The sequence below is a fragment of the Schistocerca nitens genome, chromosome 4 (assembly GCF_023898315.1).
Source record: "Schistocerca nitens isolate TAMUIC-IGC-003100 chromosome 4, iqSchNite1.1, whole genome shotgun sequence".
Classification (NCBI taxonomy): domain Eukaryota; kingdom Metazoa; phylum Arthropoda; class Insecta; order Orthoptera; family Acrididae; genus Schistocerca; species Schistocerca nitens.
Genome location: NC_064617.1, coordinates 400,463,206 through 400,484,568, shown reverse-complemented (window position 1 = coordinate 400,484,568; position 21,363 = coordinate 400,463,206). Strand labels below are relative to the sequence as shown.

The 21,363-nt window shown below is 38.8% G+C and overlaps 1 protein-coding gene across 1 annotated transcript; it reads left to right on the top strand.

Moving 5' to 3' along the window:
* The first annotated feature begins 221 nt into the window (after positions 1-221).
* On the top strand, positions 222-18,052 carry LOC126252895 (40S ribosomal protein S10). The gene is made up of 5 exons (XM_049953865.1): positions 222-369; positions 523-673; positions 13,980-14,093; positions 15,877-16,062; positions 17,957-18,052. Exons 2-5 carry the CDS (start codon positions 524-526, stop codon positions 17,993-17,995), a joined length of 489 nt encoding a protein of 162 aa, XP_049809822.1. The 5' UTR covers positions 222-369; position 523; the 3' UTR covers positions 17,996-18,052.
* Positions 18,053-21,363: the final 3,311 nt, after the last annotated feature.

Here is a 21,363-nt window from a genome sequence, read left to right as displayed (position 1 = left end):
GAAGAAGACGATGGCACTGGTGAACAATGGAGTGTGACGGTGAACACTGAACACTAAACACGACGGCACACACGAGACACTGATGGCGGCGATCTCCGGCGCGCGAAAGTCCACGTAGCGTGTGCGAGTCCGGGGACCTGCCAAGAGGGGAACAGGGGTGAGGTGGGTATAGATCGTTGTGTGTGGACCGGGCTTTATACTCTGTGGTGTAGAGGAGGATTTCGACAATCGTGATCTTTGGTCAAAACAGCCTCTGCTCTAAGTGTCATATCTTTGCTGTTATGATAGGTCTTACTTTCTTTTTCCGGTTCGGTGGCGTGTAGTGCTTGTTGAATTCGACGATTGAGGCAGATATCCAAATTCATCGAGGTAATAATGTTCTGTTTGAAGAGTTGCATATTGTTCCCGTACTTTGTTATTGTTTGAATGTTCCATTTCCAGTAAAGCCAAATTTTTGTATGTGGTGTGTATGAAAATCTGTTAAGGTTAAGAATCTGTGTAACTAGACTTAATTCTTTCTAGGATGTTGATGCCAAAGAAGAATAGAGTTGCTATTTACGAATACCTATTTAAAGAAGGTGTTATGGTCGCCAAGAAAGATTTTCATGCGCCGAAGCATCCTGCTCTCGAACTACAAACCATACCTAACCTTCAGGTCATAAAAGCCATGCAGGTACTGTAATTTGGTTACTATCACGTATAGCGCTTACAGTTTTGTAATGGATGTCACATAGCATTATCTGTTCTGGAACCAGTTTTGTTTTGGCTGGTTGGGTCTAATGGAAACACACTTCGTCGACGTTGTGTTATAGTTAGTGTTACGTTAATGTGACTGTAAAACAGGGGGCACTAATTTGTCACAACGTACTGCGCATAAGACGTAATTCCATTTACACGTAAGCCAGAGTATAATGTTCAGAATTCTTTCAGCTGTGTCGTAAGTTATAATTTCTCATTAGATAATCGTTTATACAGTTTGTACGGGGAAACGTGTGAATGATGTAACATACTACCCGTATAAAACTCAAACACTAAAATTGCTGTGTTGAAGATGCCAAATTGAGTTTTACGTGTTTGGGTTAAGTGTTCGTAAGTGCTGATAACATAATCAAGAGAATGCAAACATCACAGACTCATATTTTATGGGTACCTACTTGCTTACAGTAGGCTACTTACAGATTCCCTGAATCACGTAGTTTTGTCTCAGAAAGCATAATTGCTTGAAAATGAATATTATGATAAAATTGTAGGTAAGTGAACATCGTTTCATATGACTACTTGGTGATATAGGTGATGCAGTCTATTGATGCAGAGCCAGGGAACATTGGGGGACTTGCTGTCGTTCTCTCCTTCACTCTGTATTATTTTTGGGATTGACAATGTGTGCAAAGTCAGAGCGGATCCAGTAATGTATCCAGCTATGAACTTACTTCATTTCCAGAGAATATTTTTGGATTGAGGGAATCACGGGCACACAATGTAATGTAAACCCTTTCATTCACTCGCACTGCATACATGTCAAGCCCATTGTACTGCCTTCAGGCTCCCTCTGTTGACAAACAACTAGAACTACAAAGGCAGTTTTCCTAGATCAGTTAGCATTACTGACACCCCATCATATAACATGTAATTTGTAGCATTTAGGCCAGCCAACATTGTGGTAGGCAGCTTGTTTGTATGATTTCAGACATTTAAAATGTTTATATGTCCAGATAATGTTCTTGTTTTTTAATAAAACAGGTGAAAGTACATGGTAGAAATTGAGGTAGCCTCTCATCACTCAATATGGCTTTTGTCACTTATTTGTAATGATTGGCTGTTCTGACTTAAACCTTGTAGAAAAGTTTAAAGGAATTTCAGCTAGAAATCCCATGCTACATGCATGAGACTGTCTTTGAAGTAGTCACATGGGTGGCCAATTGTAAACTTGACCCATTATCTGGGATGACATTGTCATCTAAACAATGAGACCAAAAGCAGTGTTATTTCTATATGCAAGTAGCAGTTAATATATTATCTTCAGTATCACAATGTTTCCTCTCAATGTCAGTTCTGAGGTTGTAATTATGGTGGGACCTGAGAACAGTTTTTTTTTAATACATTAGTTTTTGCCGCTACTGTTGATATGACAATGTGACTTTCTCTTGACTCAGTTACAAAATGTCCTCGCACACAATGAATTGTGGTGATTTGCTCCAAGCAATATTGCTGCAGAGATGTGCTCATCTCAATCTGTCCCCGTACAGGTGATTTGCCAAGCAGTTTCAAGGAATATTTAAAGCACCACTGTTCAGGAGTTATGCTAAAGTAAACAAACTGCTTACCATAACTCGTTACGAATTTTGTGAGGGAGCATTAGGTTACATGAATTGAGAAGATATTTTTTACTGCTGTATAATAGATATGTTCTAAACATTTAAATTGAAAAATCCACTTAGTATTATGGTCTGTCACTCATAAGTTTTGTTATGGGTCCATCCAATTGAAGTGGTCCAATAAAAATTATGTTGGTTGCTTGACCATTTTTAAATATTTTAAGTTTTTTATTACCCTGTAATTGAGATGTTCAAACCAGTGTTTAAAAAAAATTACCTTTCACCTTTACTGAATGGCGGCCATTTTAGTTTGTAAGTGCACGATGATTTGGAAATACGGAAGCGTCCGATCCCGCCCATCTGCTTTGACCCATGACGTCACAAATCTGGCGGAAACAACCATAAACCACGATTCCAATATGGCGCATATAAAGTCATTACGTACACATTATGAGGACGAAAATACACTGAAAAACAAAAATACGCACTTTTCACAAAAAGCCTAATGACACTAAGGGGACAAGTGCGGGAAATTGGGTGTTTTTGGGTGGGGGCAAACTAAATAAAAAACAAATTTAGACACCCACCCCCATACAAAACCACACAAAAAGACGTTACAAAACTCCCCAAATACCACTAAACACAATATTATCTGGAATCACACTTCCCTTGACCTATATAGCTCAAAAACATCTCCCGGTATCAATACCAACATACACATCCACACACATTGGGATCGAACACTTCCCTTGACCTGTGCACTGTTAATTTTATCCGTCATATCCATTCCTGAACAAAAACAACCAATTAATTTTACTAAAATTACCATGCGACGTACAGCGAAAAACACTAAATTAACCTTCACACAAAATTGTTAATTCAATGAAACGAATTCCACTACAAACACAGCAGACACTCAAACAATTCTGGATAATGAGCAAAAGCAAACGGAGCCCATTACACCACATAAACGAAAACTCTGAACATACCACCAGAGAGCACAACACTATATCTACAAGCACGCCACACACTCTGCGCCGTCATGACGTCACACACAACACCCTTACGTCACAGGTCAGAGCTGACGTGTGGGATCGGACGCTTCTGTCGACCCGATGTTTAAGCTTAGAGACTTAAGCAAAAATATGAGTATCTCTGCACTGGGTTAAGTTACAACATGCAATTTACATTATTGTTTTTAGAAAAGTGTCCTCTACAACATAGTGTACTACACAAAATACCTTAAATTGAAAAAAGTCAAAATTACTTCCAAAGTTTGGTATCCAAATTTTTCGGAAATCCACTTTTTAGGCCCAAAAATATCAAACAAGGAGTGATTTATGAGTGTATTTTTTGCCGTTGTTAAATATCATACACTACTAGCCTCATATAGAGCAAGAACACTTACAAATGTTTCCTTAATTTTTATGAATTTTTGAAATTCGAAAATTTTCATTTTTGTAAATTTATCTAAGGTGGGACTCAATTTAAAAATGATTTATGCACAGTTTGTGCACCCATATGACAGCAACATACTGTAAAAATTTCAACATTGATAGCTGACTGAACAAAGATATTAATTTTTGAAAATGAGAATTCACATTACTCAGCAACTGATCCTATGTCCGTTGCCTATTAATGTATTATATTGGTGGGATGTAATCAATTATTATTGAAGTAAGGTACTGAATTATATACAAAAAGTGGAAACATCACTGAAATTAATTTATATTATTCTGACGTACTTAAAATAAATAATTTCAATTAACGTTCTTAGAGATGAGACAGTTCCTAAACCTGGTGGTGAATGTTAAGAACACTTATTTCTTTACAGCTTCTGTGATATAGAATAAAACCTCCCAGTTGCTGTGGTAAGTTAAAGCACTGAAAGTTTGCTTAAAACATTTTTCATTGGTATCCAAACTTTGTCACTAGTAGATATCTTGAATGATGTTCTTGGGCCAGCAGGGTTGTAAAAAGGCACAAAACATCGTTTTCCAAACTGCAAGCCACCACTGCCCATCATACACCCATGCCACTATGTCATTCAATGTTAAAGACAGATGTAATTTTGCTGACACAATGATCCTCTTAATTAAATTTCAGTTTCTGATGTTACATAGCATCGAACTAAGTTTTCTGCAATGCCAAGGAATTTGTGGAAGTGCCTTGTTCCTTGTTTTGCTATACAGTTTTCAAATCTGGTTTGAAGTGTTGTTTTCATATGCAGAACCACTTCTTTCTTGATCAGAAAATAGTTAATGCCTTTAATATTAGCCTTGCAAAAGACATAAAAGTCCTGTACTGTGAGAATTTGGTCTGTGGTTGGTCTTTGTAGGCTGGCTTTACTTCGCGTTTTGTTGTACCATTTCCGCCATCATATGCATTTTTAGCATGGCAGGATGCAAAAACATGCCATTCAGCATCCAACCCGAAGTCTACTTCGTGGTTGCACAGATTTGAATAATTCTTTTTGTTCTTTAACGGACTACCACTTCCATCTGAAAAGTATATCAGCTTCTCAACCTTGGGAAAATTTTCTTTTATGTAATTTATTACATACTTTTGAAACACGTGTACAGCCAAAGTGTTGTGCTACAAGAAGTCGTGTAGAATGCAAATTGAAGAACTGCAAACTTCATCTTTCTCATTTTTAAAGTAGAGAATAAATGGATGCACTGTTGCCTGGTCATTGACCCAGTGGTACCCTTGTATTGAATCCTGAACCACAGATGTAAAATTTTCTGCAGGCGCTTTGCATTCAGTTTCATGAAGTTGTGGTCAGTTTGACATATTGATAATATAAACATACAGTGTGTGTCTCTGAGCATCCAGGTCACAAAATTTTGACCTTCCAATTTTGCATTCAAGATGGGAGTTTTTGAAAGCTACATAAGTTCATTTAAATTTGACAGCACTAGTCATTTGTGCTTTGTTACTTTAACTCGATTTGTAACAACTCTTGCTATTTTTGCAACCTGTGCACATTCTCCACTTATACCTACTCCTTTCTTCTTTCCTAAAACTGGAAGAATGCCTTTCCTTTCACTAATTTTTGGGTTAGTTTAACCAAATGATGAGAAATGTTGAATTCATGAACTTTTCTCTTGGCCATGAGTCAGGGAGCAAACTTAAAATTATTAACTTTACCCAGCAATAATGTACTTTTTATTGACAATAAACCTAAATGTAAATGGGCATTTTTATTGCCATAGAACAAAAACAAAAGCTCCTATTGTTTAATATTGCATTATTAGAAATAAACTAGATGAGTATTGGGTGATAGTGTTAACTAAGTATGTCACAATTAAATTTTATTACAGTGAAACAATAAACCATTTAAATAGGCAACAGCCATAAGATCAGTTGTGCAGTAATGAGAATTATTTCCTCGCTTTCAAAAATTCATATCTTCGTTTAGTCAGATATCAGTGTTGAAATTTTCACTGTATGTTGCTATCATATAGGTGTACTAACTGTGCAAAAATTAATTTTTATATTGAGTCTCACTTGAGATTACTTTAGAAAAAAATGAACATTTTCAAATTTCAAAAATTCATAAAAAATTGAGGAAACATTTGTTATTGCTCTATATGAGGCTAGTAGTGTTTATCTAACTATAGGATAAAATACTATAAATCACTCCCCGTTTGTTACTTTTGGGCCTAAAATGTGGATTTTTGAAAATTTAGATACCAAACTTTGGAGGTCATTTTGACTGGTTATTTTTTATTTTAGGGTATTTTGTGTAATTGACAATGTTGTACAGCACACTTTTCTAAAAACAAACATGTCAATTGCAATGTTGTAACTTAACCCAGTGCAGAGGTATTCAAATTTTTGCTAATGTCTCCAGACAGAAAAATCATTACATGCCTACAAATAAAAATAGCCTCCATCCAGTAAAGGTCCAAGATAAATTATTTAAAAACTCTTTTGAATCTCAAAGGGCAATCACACATAAAAATATTTAAAAATGGCCAAGCAACCGTCCTCGGACCACTTCATATGGATTGACCTCTTGTTTTAGGGCATAAGCAACTGTGGTCAAAATCAGAATGCCAGTGCATTTTATATTTGTATTACTTGTAACTTAAATAACAACTCTGCCTCAAATTAACTTTTTATGGTCTTCCCTCCCCCCTCCCCCAGCAGGCCCAGGGGTTGGAATAGGCGTGATGTATTCCTGCCTGTTGTAAGGGGCGAGTAAAAGGTGTCTCACACCTTTAGGCCTTTATGTGATGATCCACCGTCGGGTTTCACCTCAATCTTTCTGAACTTTCCCGACGGCAGAGCCAATTGAGGAAGGGCGCCTTGCATGGTGCATTGTGTCCATAATGCATTGAGATCTTTTGCCACTTGTCATTGCATTGCAGGCCTGCTCATTTTCCATATCGTGGATGAGGACACCTTCCTGGGTGCATTTTCCACCATGCACTATGCGGTGTTGCTTTCTGCGCCTATGATGACCATGGACTTCTTAGCACCTCATGCTGGCACGGTAGCCAGTTCATTGTGGTGGGGCCACCATGTACCCTGTTGTTCGTAGCCCCCTGAAAACACAGTGATAGGTCTACTGATGCCTGCACCATTAACTCCCCAAGTATGCCATGGATGTCGCCACCGGTACATTCACCTTGGCCTTCGAGGTGACACATTGCCCGAGAAGGTCAAGGTGATGGTCTACCGCTGTGATGTCAAGCCATATATCCCTCCCCAATGCGGTGTTTTAAGTGCTGGAAGTGCAGCCTTATGTCTTTCTGCTGTACTTCCAGCGTCAAATGTAGAGATTGTGGACGTCCATCACATCCCAATACTCAATGTGCCGTGTCTCCCACCTATGTAAACTGTGGAGAGCATCATTCGCCTTGCATGATTTTACTGAAAGAGGAGAATCATGGAATATGACCCTGGACCGACTGACCTACACTGAGGCTAAGAAGAAATTTGAATGCCTACATTCTATGGCTATGGCCACCTCTTACTCGGCCGCTACAAGAACAATTATCGCCCCATCAGTTCCTCGCAATCCGGTCACCTTTCAGAACCAGAGGACTACACCTGCCCCCTTGATGGTGGGGAGGCAGTTCCCTCCCTGTTGCTCCTGCACCACTTACTTCGGGAGCAACACCACCACCACCACCATCCCCCCCCCCCCCCTCCCCGCCCCCTTCCAACCCTCGGGGATATGTCTCCACTTCTGAGCCAGGGAAGTGTAAGTTTTCTTCAGCTCCTCTTGCTAGGAAGGAGTCCCTTGTGTCATTCCCTTCCCAGGTTTGTGCTAGTGGGAAAGATGACACCTTGCCAGTGGCTGAAGGGCCCAAAAGCAGCTGGTCGTAGTGCTTCACACTCATCCTCAGTCCTGGAGACTGAATCAGTGAAGTCCTCCCAGCCAGGGAAACCCAAGGAGCAGTGAGAGAAATCCAAAAAGGAGGTCCCCAAGACCAAGGGAATTCTGGTAGCACCCATACCACTGCTACCTACAAGCTCTGCAGATGTGGAGATTCTAGTGTCCGCTGAGGACCTAGACCTTGCCGGACCCTCAGACATAATGGATATAGACTGCTCAAACAAAAAGTCAGTGGCAGCAGGTGACCCTGAGGCGTAAACTGCTTCATTGAATGTTCGGTGCCTTCCCATTTCACTAAGTCATCCTTCGGTGGAATTGCAGTGTCCCTTCAAACCCCTCTTGAAGCCGTGGCTGTCAGAATGACAGGAAATAACTGCAATGTTTATCATCCTCCAGATGGTGCAGTATCTCTTAATGCATGAACTGCACTGATTTGATCAACTCCCTAAACCTTTCCTACTTTTGGGAGATTTTAATGCCCATAAACCCCCTTGTGGGGTGGCACTGTGCTTACTGGCCAAGGCAGAGATGTCCTAACTTAACTGTCTGTTTGACCTCTGCCTCTTAAATACTGGGGCCGCCTCACATTTCAGTGTGGCTCATGGTACTTACTCAATCATTGATTTATCAATTTGCAGCCCAGGACTTCACGTCTATCCACTGGAGAGCACATTACTACCTGTGTGGTAGTAACGACATCCCCATCTTCCTTTACTGCCCTGGCATCAAGCCCACGGACACCTGCCCAGATGTGCTTTAAACAAGGCAGACTGGGAAACTTTCACCTCTGCTGTCATCGTTGAATCTCCCCCACACGGTAACATCGATGTGAAGGTTGAGCAGGTGACAGTAACAATTGTTTCTGTGGCAGAAAACATGATCCCTCACTCTTTAAGGTGTCCCCTGCGAAAGCCAGTCTCTGGTCGTCAGAAGTCACTGAAGCAATTAAGGAGCATCGGCGAGCTCGACAGCAGCATAAGGGGCACCCTTCCCTGGAGTACCTCATATTCTTTAAATGGCTCCATGCCTGCATTCGCCAACTTATCAAACGACGAAACTAGGAGTGTTGGTCGAGATACGTCTTGACCATTGAGTGCCATACATCACCTACCCAAGTCCGGGCAAACATCAAACATGGGTTGGTTGGTTGAAAAGAAGGGGGGCTCCCTCTTTTAAACCAACTAACCATGGTGGTTGATTGTCACCAAATAATTTGACAAGTTTACTTATTGTTGGTTTTGCCATTGTGTGCTCCAGTTGATTATGGTTTGCATAAAGAATCAAAAATTGATGATCAGACCAGATTGAATCCCATGAAGCAGTAGCATCTGGTAAACACTGTCATAATGTTGAGTATGAAATTATATGGTGGTGCAGTGGAATATGCTGTGCTGAATGCTGTCAAACAGACCTAAATATTCTGTAATATTTAAACTGTAATCATAGGTTCCTGTGTAACAATCGTCTCTGAAGTAGCCATTCTGGAAAAGGTTTTGACAGTCATCGGGCTACACTACTAATCAGTCCATCACCGCAGCCAGTTTTTCTGCAGTAACATTTGTTGGCTTTGCCAACTCGACCATTTGAATACAAAATAGTATCCCAAGATGTCATATTTAAAGAATCACATGACAAAAAATAACGGGAACCCGTAACCAACCTTACATACGTAATAACCAGATCAATAAGTCTGCCTCCATACCAAAAACAAGTCATATATTCCACCAAAACATTAGATTAAGTAACTCGTTAGCTGCTGTGTACTATCACGCAATTGCCTATGACCAATAGAAACATACTGCTGACAGTGGCACACAGCTGAAGAGCCACTAACAAATTAAGTGCAATTTAGCCATAGATTCTATCACCATGGGCAAAGTGGAATGAAAAACTACTCTTAATAACTAGGCAAATGAGTCATAAGTCAACCATATTGCCACCAACACACACAATTGAGATTGCTTGAGAATCCCACATCAGTGATTGCTGAAACACAGTCCCCAGACTGCACGGGCTGGCAACATTTAACAGATTTATCACATGGATGCAAACCTCTAAACATGTCTGCCGATACCCACTTTCATTCCCTTAGTACATCACATTGGGTGTTAACATTTCTTCAGGAAACATCTAAGTACGCTGCTAGCCTCTCGAGTTCTACCATCTCCTGCATAAATGTATAATATCAGTGAGTATTTGTCCAACAACGGAGTGCAGATTAAATGTGGTAGAGGTTCAGTGTATGCAACAATGATTGGTAGCATCACAGATTTTGCCATGAACTCGCAAATCTTCCTCAGATTTACCGAGATACTGATTGAAAATTACACAATAGATTGCTGTAGATATAACGCAAAGTGTGTGTTAAGATGATAAATGTGAACCACTCGTTTTATTTCTCCTTGTTATCAAAAGGTAGACTATAAGTAAATGCCACAAGTTTAGAAAAGGTGTAATGTTAACTCTCCTAGGCAGTTAATTTATATGAATAAACATGTGTGATTTTGATTAATCAGATTACATTTTCTGGAGAAGCATTACGAGGCACAATTACTTATCACACATTGTACCTAGAAAACCCAACAACTCAAATCAGTTTGTTGCTCCTGTCAGGTGTTGATTCAGGATAAAACACTGCATTTAATAAAATAATAATTGTTTATTGTAGGCTGTATTGTACTTAAAATCGTACTGTTAGCGAATTCTGGTAGTCACTATCAAGCACATTTGCTTTGCCTTGTATTACGTTTTGTGCTCATTGCATTCTTTTTGTCACTTACATAAAACCAGGATATAAACGAAATGTAATACACGACACAGTAAATGTGTTTGAACAGCATTATTTTAATAAAGCACAACACAGCCTTCAAGAAACAATGTATTTAACACTTTGAGGCTGTGGATCCCTACAGAAGCAAAATCTTCAGACCCTATGGTGGTATCATTAGTCATTAGAACATATTAGTTATTCGCTGGCCTCACAGAAATGGAGTTTTTTTGCACAGAATTAGTTTTAAGCTCACAATGTCATTTGACATAACTAAAATAGAAATATTTAGCTATGTATTTCACTCAGAATTGATAATTGCAAATATCATGGACATAGTTTTGTTGACTACAGCTTTTTTAATATATGTTTATTGAGTAGCTTTCATATTGTTTGTTTTTTTTAGCTCTGCAGATTGCATTTCTCAGTGCTTTAGGAGAAATTTTATTCATGTTTTGTCATTTTGCTGCTATTTTTGAAGCCCTTTTCGGTTGCTCTTAGTATTCTGTTAATGTTGAACTACTTTTCTTATGGCAATATTGTGTGCCTCCCTCTCAGTGCCTACGTTTAAATGTTTCCCTTCATCTTCCAGCTTCTTCCCATTTTGCCAACATTATTTCCATGGTGTAAGAGACATAACTACATTTAGCCAATATTTTGTCATAACTGGCTTGTCACATGCCCAACAAAAGGAAACATACAGAACACAACACCTCATATTTCAGAAATAAAGATTACTAATTGAGAATTGCTAAGATCATGGACATAGAAAGCTTTAAACACATCAGATATCATACACAGATATCAGTTGTATCTGTGTTTGTAATTTCACTTTATGTAATTGGTAAGCGGGCATTTGAGTACACACCCACGAACTGCACAGTAGTTTTGTTTCTTTAGTAGTTCTTTCATTGTGTTTTGACATAGATACTTAAGACATAATGCTGTTTGATGCTATTGTTGTAGTATTGCTCTTATGTTATAACATCTGGCTACAAAGTGCTCAATTGGGACAAATAAAAAAGCTGTGGAAAAAACTAGTGTGTATTGATTTGGTTGCAGATGTGCACTACCAGTTATTAGACAGTTGATTATATTTTATTTAGTGTTTTTTGTGCAAAAGTAATTGGTAGATCAAAACTGAAGAAACTGCAAAAAGATGGGAATTTAAGGAGATGGGCCCTGGATAAACTGAAAGAACCAGAGGTTGTACAGAGTTTCAGGGAGAGCATAAGGGAAAAATTGACAGGGATGAGGGAAAGAAATACAGTAGAAGAAGAATGGCTAGCTCTGAGGGATGAAGTAGTGAAGGCAGCAGAGGATTAAGTAGGTAAAGACGAGGGCTAGTAGAAATCCTTGGGTAACAGAAGAAATATTGAATTTAATTGATGAAAGAAAATACAAAAATGCAGTAAGTGAAGCAGGCAAAAAGGAATACAAATGTCTCAAAAATGAGATTGACAGGAAGTGCAAAATGGCTAAGCAGGGATGGCTAGAGAACAAATGTAAGGATGTAGAGGCTTATCTCACTAGGGGAAAGATAGATACTGCCTACAGGAAAATTAAAGAGACCTTTGGAGGAAAGAGAGCCACTAGTATGAATATCAAGACCTCAGATGGAAACCCAGTTTTAAGCAAAGAAGGGAAAGCAGAAAGGTGTAAGGAGTATATAGAGGGTCTGTACAAGGGCGATGTACTTGAGGACAATATTATAGAAATGGAAGAGGATGTAGATGAAGATGAAATGGGAGATAAGATACTGCGTGAAGAGTTTGACAGAGCACTGAAAGACCAGAATCGAAACAAGGCCCCGGGAGTAGACAACATTCCATTAGAACTACTGACGGCCTTGGGAGAGCCAGTCCTGACAAAACTCTACCATCTGGTGAGCAAGATGTATGAGGCAGGCGAAATACCCTCAGACTTGAAGAAGAAGAATATAATAATTCCAATCCCAAAGAAAGCAGGTGTTTACAGATGTGAAAATTACCGAACAATCAGTTTAATAAGCCACGGCTGCAAAGTACTAACACGAATTCTTTACAGACACATGGAAAAACTGGTAGAAGCCAACCTCGGGGAAGATCAGTTTGGATTCCGCAGAAATGTTGGAACACGCGAGGCAGTACTGACCTTAAGACTTACCTTAGAAGAAAGATTAAGGAAAAGCAAACCTACGTTTCTAGCATTTGTAGACTTGGAGAAAGCTTTTGACAATGTTGACTGGAATACTCTTTCAAATTCTAAAGGTGGCAGGGGTAAAATACAGGGAGCGAAAGGCTATTTACAATTTGTACGGAAACCAGATGGCAGTTGTAAGAGTCGAGGGACATGAAAGGGAAGCAGCGGTTGGGAAGGGAGTGAGACAGGGTTGTAGCCTATCCCTGCTGTTATTCAGTCTGTATATTGAGCAAGCGGTAAAGGAAACAAAAGAAAAGTTTGGAGTAGGCATTAAAATTCATGGAGAAGAAGTAAAAACTTTGAGGTTTGCCGATGACATTGTAATTCTATCAGAGACAGCAATGGACTTGGAAGAGCAGTTGAACGGAATGGACAGTGTCTTGAAAGGAGGATATAAGATGAACATCAACAAAAGCAAAACGAGGATAATGGAATGTAGTCAAATTAAGTCGGGTGATGCTGAGGGAATTAGATTAGGAAATGAGACACTTAAAGTAGTAAAGGAGTTTTGATATTTGGGGAGCAAAATAACTGATGATGGTCGAAGTAGAGAGGATATAAAATGTAGACTGGCAATGGCAAGGAAAGTGTTTCTGAGAAGAGAAATTTGTTTACATCGAGTATTGATTTAAGTGTCAGGAAGTCATTTCTGAAAGTATTTGTATGGAGTGTAGCGATGTATGGAAGTGAAACATGGACGATAAATAGTTTGGACAAGAAGAGAGAATAGAAGCTTTCGAAATGTGGTGCTACAGAAGAATGCTGAAGATTTGATGGATAGATCATATAACTAATTAGGAGGTATTGAATAGAATTGGGGAGAAGAGGAGTTTGTGGCACAACTTGACTAGAAGAAGGGATCGGTTGGTAGGACATGTTCTGAGGCATCAGGGGATCACAAATTTAGCATTGGAGGGCAGCGTGGAGGGTAAAAATCGTAGAGGGAGACCAAGAGATGGATACACTAAGCAGATTCAGAAGGATGTAGGTTGCAGTAAGTACTGGGAGATGAAGAAGCTTGCACAGGATAGAGTAGCATGGAGAGCTGCATCAAACCAGTCTCAGGACTGAAGACCACAACAACAAGATTACTTTTTAGTGTTAATACAACCAAGGTTCCTTGGGGAAATATTCATTTAGTTAAGATAAAACGTTTGTTATTGATATCTTCATGTAACTTTTAAGTTTTGATGTGGCTGGTAGAATGGAGAATTATGGTTTTCCCTTAAGGAGTATGTCATGAGGAAGATATGCATAATCCTGTGACTGCTGCCCCATACCTTTGAAAATAAAGTTGCTAGATAGTGTTTAAAAAAAAGTACAGGACAATTAATAGATCTTATTAATTTTGTTTCATCTTTTGCAGTCATTGAAGTCAAGAGGATATGTAACAGAGCAGTTTGCTTGGAGACATTTTTATTGGTACCTTACAAATGAAGGCATAACATATTTAAGAAGTTATCTTCATCTCCCAGCTGAGGTAAGTATAGCACATTAAGGGTAGCATATATAGCACATTAAGGGTAGCATATAGAAGTGCAACTCAAATCCATTGCTTGTTAAAACTGATGATATTGACAGTCTACTGACAGTTTGATTGGTGGGAAGTGTGCAGTTGATGTACACAAGATAAGGCAGTTGTAGGATTGTGAGAGTTTCACATTGCACCAGCAATGTCAGTGTAAATTTATAACAGGTACAAATTTGAAGTTCCCCATAACTATCACTTCCTGGTTGCACTTTCCAGTTCTTATTCAGTGATCATAATGCAACAAACATTGGTGATTGGCATAGTTACTATAGCTGGTAATTTGCCACTACTTACTTGTAAAGTTCTTATTTCAGTTATAGTGCAATTCTCAACTGACTGGTTGGTGCAGGTTGTGGCACAGGGAGGAACTGCAGTGTTGCCAGTTCCAAGTGACAGTTGTGGTCCTACACACATAGAGGGGCTTCACACTTGAAGAAAGTTTGTATCCCTCAAATTCTCTCACATCTGTAGAATTGGCCTCTTACCACCATCAGCCAAGAGAGCCTGCAACACATGGAATAAAAATTCAGTAGTTAACCCATTACTGTCAAGTTTAATGCCCACAATGGTTACAGTGTTCACAACAGAGTTCTCACAAGGGAACCTTCCCATCACACCCCACTCAGATTTAGTGGTAAAAGGGACAGTGGACAGCCTCAAAAACTGAACACAGATAAAGCATGAAAATGGAAAGAAGGTGTACTGGACTGTAAAAAAAAAAAAAGGCAAAATAGAACCTGAACGGTCAGTCCAAAAATGCAGTGTTGGGTAGGTTAACCTCACTGTTGCAAGACACAAATTTGAATACAGTCTAAGCAAAAAAGATGAGTGCTTTGAACATCGTTCACATGCTTCGCGTCAAACACAGTGACCACTTAACTATGATCCTTACCATTTCTCTATTATGCTCAGTGTAGTACTTGTCAAGCTTGGACTGTTCACTGTTTCTATTTTGCTCCTTTTTTCACAGTTCAGTGCACCTTCTTTTTGTGTTCATGCTTGATCTGTTCAGTTTTTGATGGGCTGTCCACTGGGCCTTCTCACCACTAAATGAGGGTGGGTGGGAGGAGGGGGGGGGGTTGCAATTAGGAGTTCCCGTGTCAGCAGAGCAATACTAAATGCTCATTTGCTGTCAGAATGCAAGATATCAGTTGCACAGAATGAGCCTGAATTTGACTGTCATTTGTGGCTCCAGCTATGCCTTGGGCTTAGAGCATCCAGATCCACCCTGCTTTGCTGCTGCAATCTCACAGCAGGTGGGTCTTGCTCAACTTAGGTCAGTTACCTGAGACCCTTGCCCAACCAGTCCCAGATTATTTTCTTACGGGTTTCTCCTTGGAGTATTGAGTTGTTCCTCCTATAGTTACGTATTTGTAAGCTTTTCTTGTCTTTGTATTGTTTAAATAATTAGTCCTGTCTAAAAGTGTCAAGAACAATAAATCAGAATTTTTGAGATTGGGCTATCATATAGCCCAACAGATCAGGAACTTTGTACACACTTCTCATGAGTAGGTAAGTTGAATGGTAAAAGTTTTGGCTGTATCTTTGTTAATGTACCCATGCAGTGCAGTAAAAGTATTGATGCTACTGATATCAAGTGATGACTTTTAGGTTATGGAAGATTCAACACTATGTGTATGAGGGGCAGTAAATCTTACCATAAAAACATTGCTCACATTATTTTTAGTTACAGAATTGTTTGCAGCAAGTTCCAATTTTCTCAAATTTCCAGATTGTTCCATCAACTCTGAAACGCCAAGCACGGCAGGAAACTGCTCGACCAAGGCCGAGTGCTCCTCGCTCTGAAGCTGCCCGGCCAGCTGAAGACCGTGCTGCGTACAGGCGGGCCCCAGGTGCTGCTGCTGCAGGCCCAGACAAGAAAGCTGATGTTGGTGCAGGGACAGGAGAACTTGAATTCGTAAGTATATGTTACATTTTGTGAGTAAGAATATTCATTTGACATAATTTTGGAAATGATGAATATTTAATAATTCCTGTTTTCAGAATAACAAAGAAGTATAAATTTTTTGTTCATAAATTGTAATCAGAGTTGCAAACTTTGAAGTTTACACTTGCTTTCTCTAATCTCAGCAGGACAAACTGTATTCTTTGTCATCTAAAAGACACTGTGTAAAGTTAATTTGTTTCAATTCTGCAAGTTTTTATACATTGGCAGCATGCAAGCAAAATTTTGAATTGACATTTGTAAATTGATGTTTAAATATTGACTAAAGCTGGTACCACACCATCAAATATTCTTCAAGAAAGATCTTTGACGTCATAGTGCCTTCAGAATGGCTAACGAAGACTTATTACAGTGCTCTGCCGTCACATGTACATAAACTGCATTGTATTTGGTAGAGGGCAGAGAAAAGAAAGAGGAAACATTCCTGTGAGCAGCAGTGGATTTTATAGTGAGGTGCTAAAAACATCAAACAGAATCCATTACTGGAGCTGTCAGCAGAGAATGTAAAGTTGTATGAAAATTGCCACTGGATGATAGTACATTTCAGTATGTGCTCAAGAAAGTGGCTTTTCATATTACGAAGCAGGACTCACATCAGAAGTGCTACACCTGCAAAAGACACTTCTTGTAACATATGTGATTTCTTACAACAGGAGAAAGCTATTCTAGTTCACCATATAACATTCAAATGCCACACTGCACATTAATGAAGATAAGACCACAAATGTGTGAAGCTTTTTATAAAGTGCTGAAGGAGTAATATCTGAAGGCAAATAACTGTTTAGTATGTACTGTAGCTAATAAGAAATATTCTTATTTCCACAACAGTTGTGGATTTTTACAGCTAATGGTCTTCAGCAATTTTTATAGCTCCCACTTTCTATTTTGTATATGGAATGCTGCAAGTTACAGTGCTTAAACTTCCTTGTACATACTATCAGTTTCATTGTAGATGCAAAGCATCATTAAAACTTGGAAGCAGTGTTGAGAAACAATAGATGTCAGACACCTGCATCAGTGCTAGTGCTCCAAGCAGTTAAGTTTCTCTGTGCAGTAAACAGGTCACTTTTTGATCAAATGTAAGGGGCTAGATTTGATCAAAGAAAATTTGACTGAGGCCTAACTTTGACAAAGTGCCTTATTACACTATCAAATGTTGTCAAAGAAACTTTGAGGAAGGAAATTTGATAGGGTAATACTGGCCTAAGGCATTTTAGCAACAGCAGTTATGAAGTTTCAAACAATCTTAATGTAACAATTAAGGAAGTGCTTCCATCTTTCTATAGCTTTTGTACTGATGGTGTGTTCAGCGGCTGGAGTGTGGTTTGTGGGGTAGATTTTGTTTACAAATTTTCATTTCACAAGTCCAAACAGTTGTAAGAAGGTAAAGCCTCATCAAAAATTCCTGCCTCATTTGTCAGCTGTGAAATTTGGCACATTCTTTGATAAAGATAAAAATTCTGTTATTGTTACTCTAAGTATTATAGTATACAAAATGCAGGATTACTTAGTTTTAGCCCCTTGAAGTACTTCATGTAGTTTTTAACTGGATTTTGGAAAGTGTGCAGTTGTTAGTGTGTTGCAACGTGTTTTGAAATAACTTTCTTTCGCAATTCTTATATAATGCTTATCTTAGTTGCTGTAAAGAATATTTTAAAATCAGACTTGCACCAACTTTGTTGTTTGGTCGGCGTTGTGGTCATTGATGTTTCCCACTTTACTGCAAACAGCTTGTGTGAATGTTGTGAAAAATATATAATGGTAAAATTATATTAAGTTCATTGCTGTCACTAATAATTTTGTGATAGTCAGTCCTTCACTCTAACGCTCAGATTTTGATTTTCAGCGCGGCAGTTTTGGAAGAGGACGGGGAGCACCTCAGTGATCTGTGGCTGATTTGTAAAATACATTTTTATGCCTAAAATAAAAAAGTTGAAATATTTGTTGTGGTATTTTTCCCATGTTTGAGAAGCCTTTTTACAAATATGAATAAATTTATCCATTATGGATGTGTAACACTGCTATTGATGATTAATAATGGTCTCCACCAATTACTGCATCCTTTGCCTTTTGTTTTATTGTTAGATTTTGTGGCTACATTCTGTGCTACTTCTTTAGGTTGTACTTTTTGCCACAGCTACATGACCAACAATGCTGGAAACATACAATGAATATGTACCATCTGATGAATCACTAAGCAATTTGAAACATGTAATGGAAAATAAAAATTTAATAATAAAATAAAACATGACTGGTTGCAGTAATTTGTGGAAACCAATGGGCAGAGTTCGTTTACCAGAAAACGTTTCTTGCATACTTGTATGGAATTGGGGACCTAGAAACGACAGACGCTTCATCCCCGCTGTAGCCTGCACTGGTACACAACAGGCTGCAGCAGTCCTCACCCCACTGCCGCCCCACACGGAACCCAGGGTTATTGTGCAGTTTGGCACCCAGTGGACCTCCCTCCCGGGAACGTCTCGCACCAGGCGAGTGTAACCCCAATGTTTGCATGGTAGAGTAATTGTGGTGTATGTGGAGAAAGTGTTTGCACAGCAATCACCGACATAGTGTAACTGAGGCAGAATAAGGAGAACCAGCCCACATTCACCCGAGGCAGATGGAAAACTGCCTTAAACCATCCACAGGCTGGCAGGCACACCGGACCTAGACACTAATCTGCCAGGCAGATTCGTGCCGGGGACCACCACACCTTCCCACCTGGAAAGCAGTACGTTAGACTGCACGACTAACTGGGTCGCATACTTACTATATCTGCAAGAAAATCATTTGCATTTTCATACTGATAATGCAAGTGTAGATAATTTGTGAAATGTGAAGACTACAGGTTAAATGCACTGTTTCAGTTGCAGGAGGCTTGTTCATTGTCAATATTTATTAAGTTCAAACTGCTGCATCAAAAATTATAGCGTAATTTATTGTGCATCTTGGAAGAATGTCAGACAAAACATACTTTCAATCCCACTGTGTGTGCCATTAAGTGCATCTGAGTTTTAATTAGAACAAGGTATTTGTTGGCCAGTCTTACTTTGATGCTCCATTAAATGTAGTATGGATGTGTTTTTTGTTAGCAGTGTAGGTATGCAATTTGTTTTCTTGTGCAGACAGGCTTGCTTGCTCCTCTCCCTGCCCCTACAATATGTATATGTATGTAAACAGTGGTTTGCTAGGATTGTTCTGCTGTACAGGCTAAAACTGATAATTTCTACTAAAAATCAAAGCTGCATCACAGTTATCACATTTGACAGGCAAATATGATTTTGGGTTCTTTTGTAGAGTGGATCATTAGTGTATGTTATTGCTACATGGATTCACAAAAGTTTATCACCCCTTTATTTTGTAATTAATATAAATTGCATTGCATAGAGATAACCAAATCTCAAAACAAATATTTGTATGACAGAATCCCATGGATTTTTTCACAGCATTCCTGAGCAATGTCTATACACAATGGAACATCCCCTTGCTTTGCTTGGATGTAGTTTTGAATATACCTTCAGTGAGATCAAGCCAGAATGGCGTAAATCAGCCCAAATTTCAGTGGTGATTCTGCATAAGCTGTAAACTGTATGTGATTGTTGAGATCTCCAATAGTGGCTCATTTCAATGATCCATATATGTTTGAGTGTCTGGGAACAGGCAGGCTACTCCATTCCAGTTTGCTGAAGGAACAAGTTCCATGAGAATAGCTCAATAAGCAAACAAGTTATGTTGAGATGGAATTGCCATGTGCACTGACTGGCATGTCACCATGATGTGTGAAGCAGAACTTGCTTATTAAAAATATTAGTATCTGTAGGTTACAACTTGAAACAAAAGAATGGCTCCAAATTTTCCAGATAGTGTGGCAGGGTGTTCAAAATTTTGTACTTGATATGTATTGTAACTTGTAATATCTTAAGATACTCATTTACTCTTTTTGTTAAGGCAATTCTGGTTGGGATGGAAAGTGTGAACAGAGACTCAAGGCCCTGTGATTAACTAGGCTGCAACAGCTTGGACTTGTTACAGTGTTAACTCTATGTTCTCCCTAAAGGGTTCTGGCATGCACTGTGTGTGTGTTTTCTTACACAAGAATTTTTCTTAGTTACGTGACTTTGCATATCATTCTGATAATGATGGCTGTGGCTCTCAAAGCATTAGTGTTAAAACCCAAAGAAATCCTTTCCCTACCATAAAGTTAACTGTCAAAGCAGTCACAATGGAGGTTCAGCAGTCAAAGTTGTAGAAGCTACAAAAAGCTGTGTAAAATCAATTGACAGCAGTAAGATTTTTGTGGCGAATTTAGGTGTATTTCAAAAGTAGTGCTGCTGTGGCAATGGTGATGTGTTTTGGTGTCTATGAATGTGTCTAATTCTTACTAGAAAAAGTGCTGAGAAACTATTTAGGTTGTACATGTGTCTGTGCGACATGGGAGTGGTTCTTTCCCTTTTCCTCACATTGATCCATCTTGGAGGCAAATGGGAAATAGATGACATATTTGTCATAGTAGACAAGGAACTCTCATCCACAGAGGTATAAATTTAAGCTGTAAGCTAGATTAAAACTATAAACTTGTTGATACATATGTTCCTCAATCATGTTATCATTTGGGATACTTATACTAATATGGTTTAGTCAGTTGGCCTGCCAAGACACCTTGTGAAAAATACTAAAGGCTATCTCTGAAAACTCCTTGGGAAACCCACTCATGAAGCAGATTTACTAAATAAATCTAAGTGATAAATAGACCTGACTCCTTTAAGGATGCCACACTGAAACCAGAACCATAAAACAGTCGTAGCAACAATAAAAACAGTGAGCTGTATCAATTTGCAGATGATATCGGCATCTTAATTACACGAAGCAGCAGAACTTTGAAAATGACATTAAGACTGTCACAAAGATAGTACTTTGATGCAAGCAGTTTGATTATAAATCTGAAGAGAAGAAAAAAAAACTGTTGCAACTTCACCACCCAGAATAGGACACAAGTAAATCCTCCTGTAGAAATAAGTGGACAAAAATTGAAAAAAACAGCGAATACAAAATTTCTTGGTATATGGATTCAACAAAATGTGAAATGGGACACATGTGGACTATGTGAACAAAAAACTGAGCAAAAGTTTTGTAATGAGAGTAATAAGAAACTGTATATTACATGATAATCGCAGGACCATATATTTTGCTTATATGCATTCAATATTGAAATATGTTGTTGTGTTTAGGGGAAATTGTGGAGCTAGTCAGAAA

Excerpts from the sequence above, each read along its gene's own strand:
- LOC126252895 (XM_049953865.1), top strand. The coding sequence starts at position 524 with ATGTTGATGCCAAAGAAGAATAGAGTTGCTATTTACGAATACCTATTT. Across the intron at positions 674-13,979 it reads AGGTCATAAAAGCCATGCAG|TCATTGAAGTCAAGAGGATA; the intron begins GTACTGTAATTT and ends CATCTTTTGCAG. Across the intron at positions 16,063-17,956 it reads GGACAGGAGAACTTGAATTC|CGCGGCAGTTTTGGAAGAGG; the intron begins GTAAGTATATGT and ends TTTGATTTTCAG.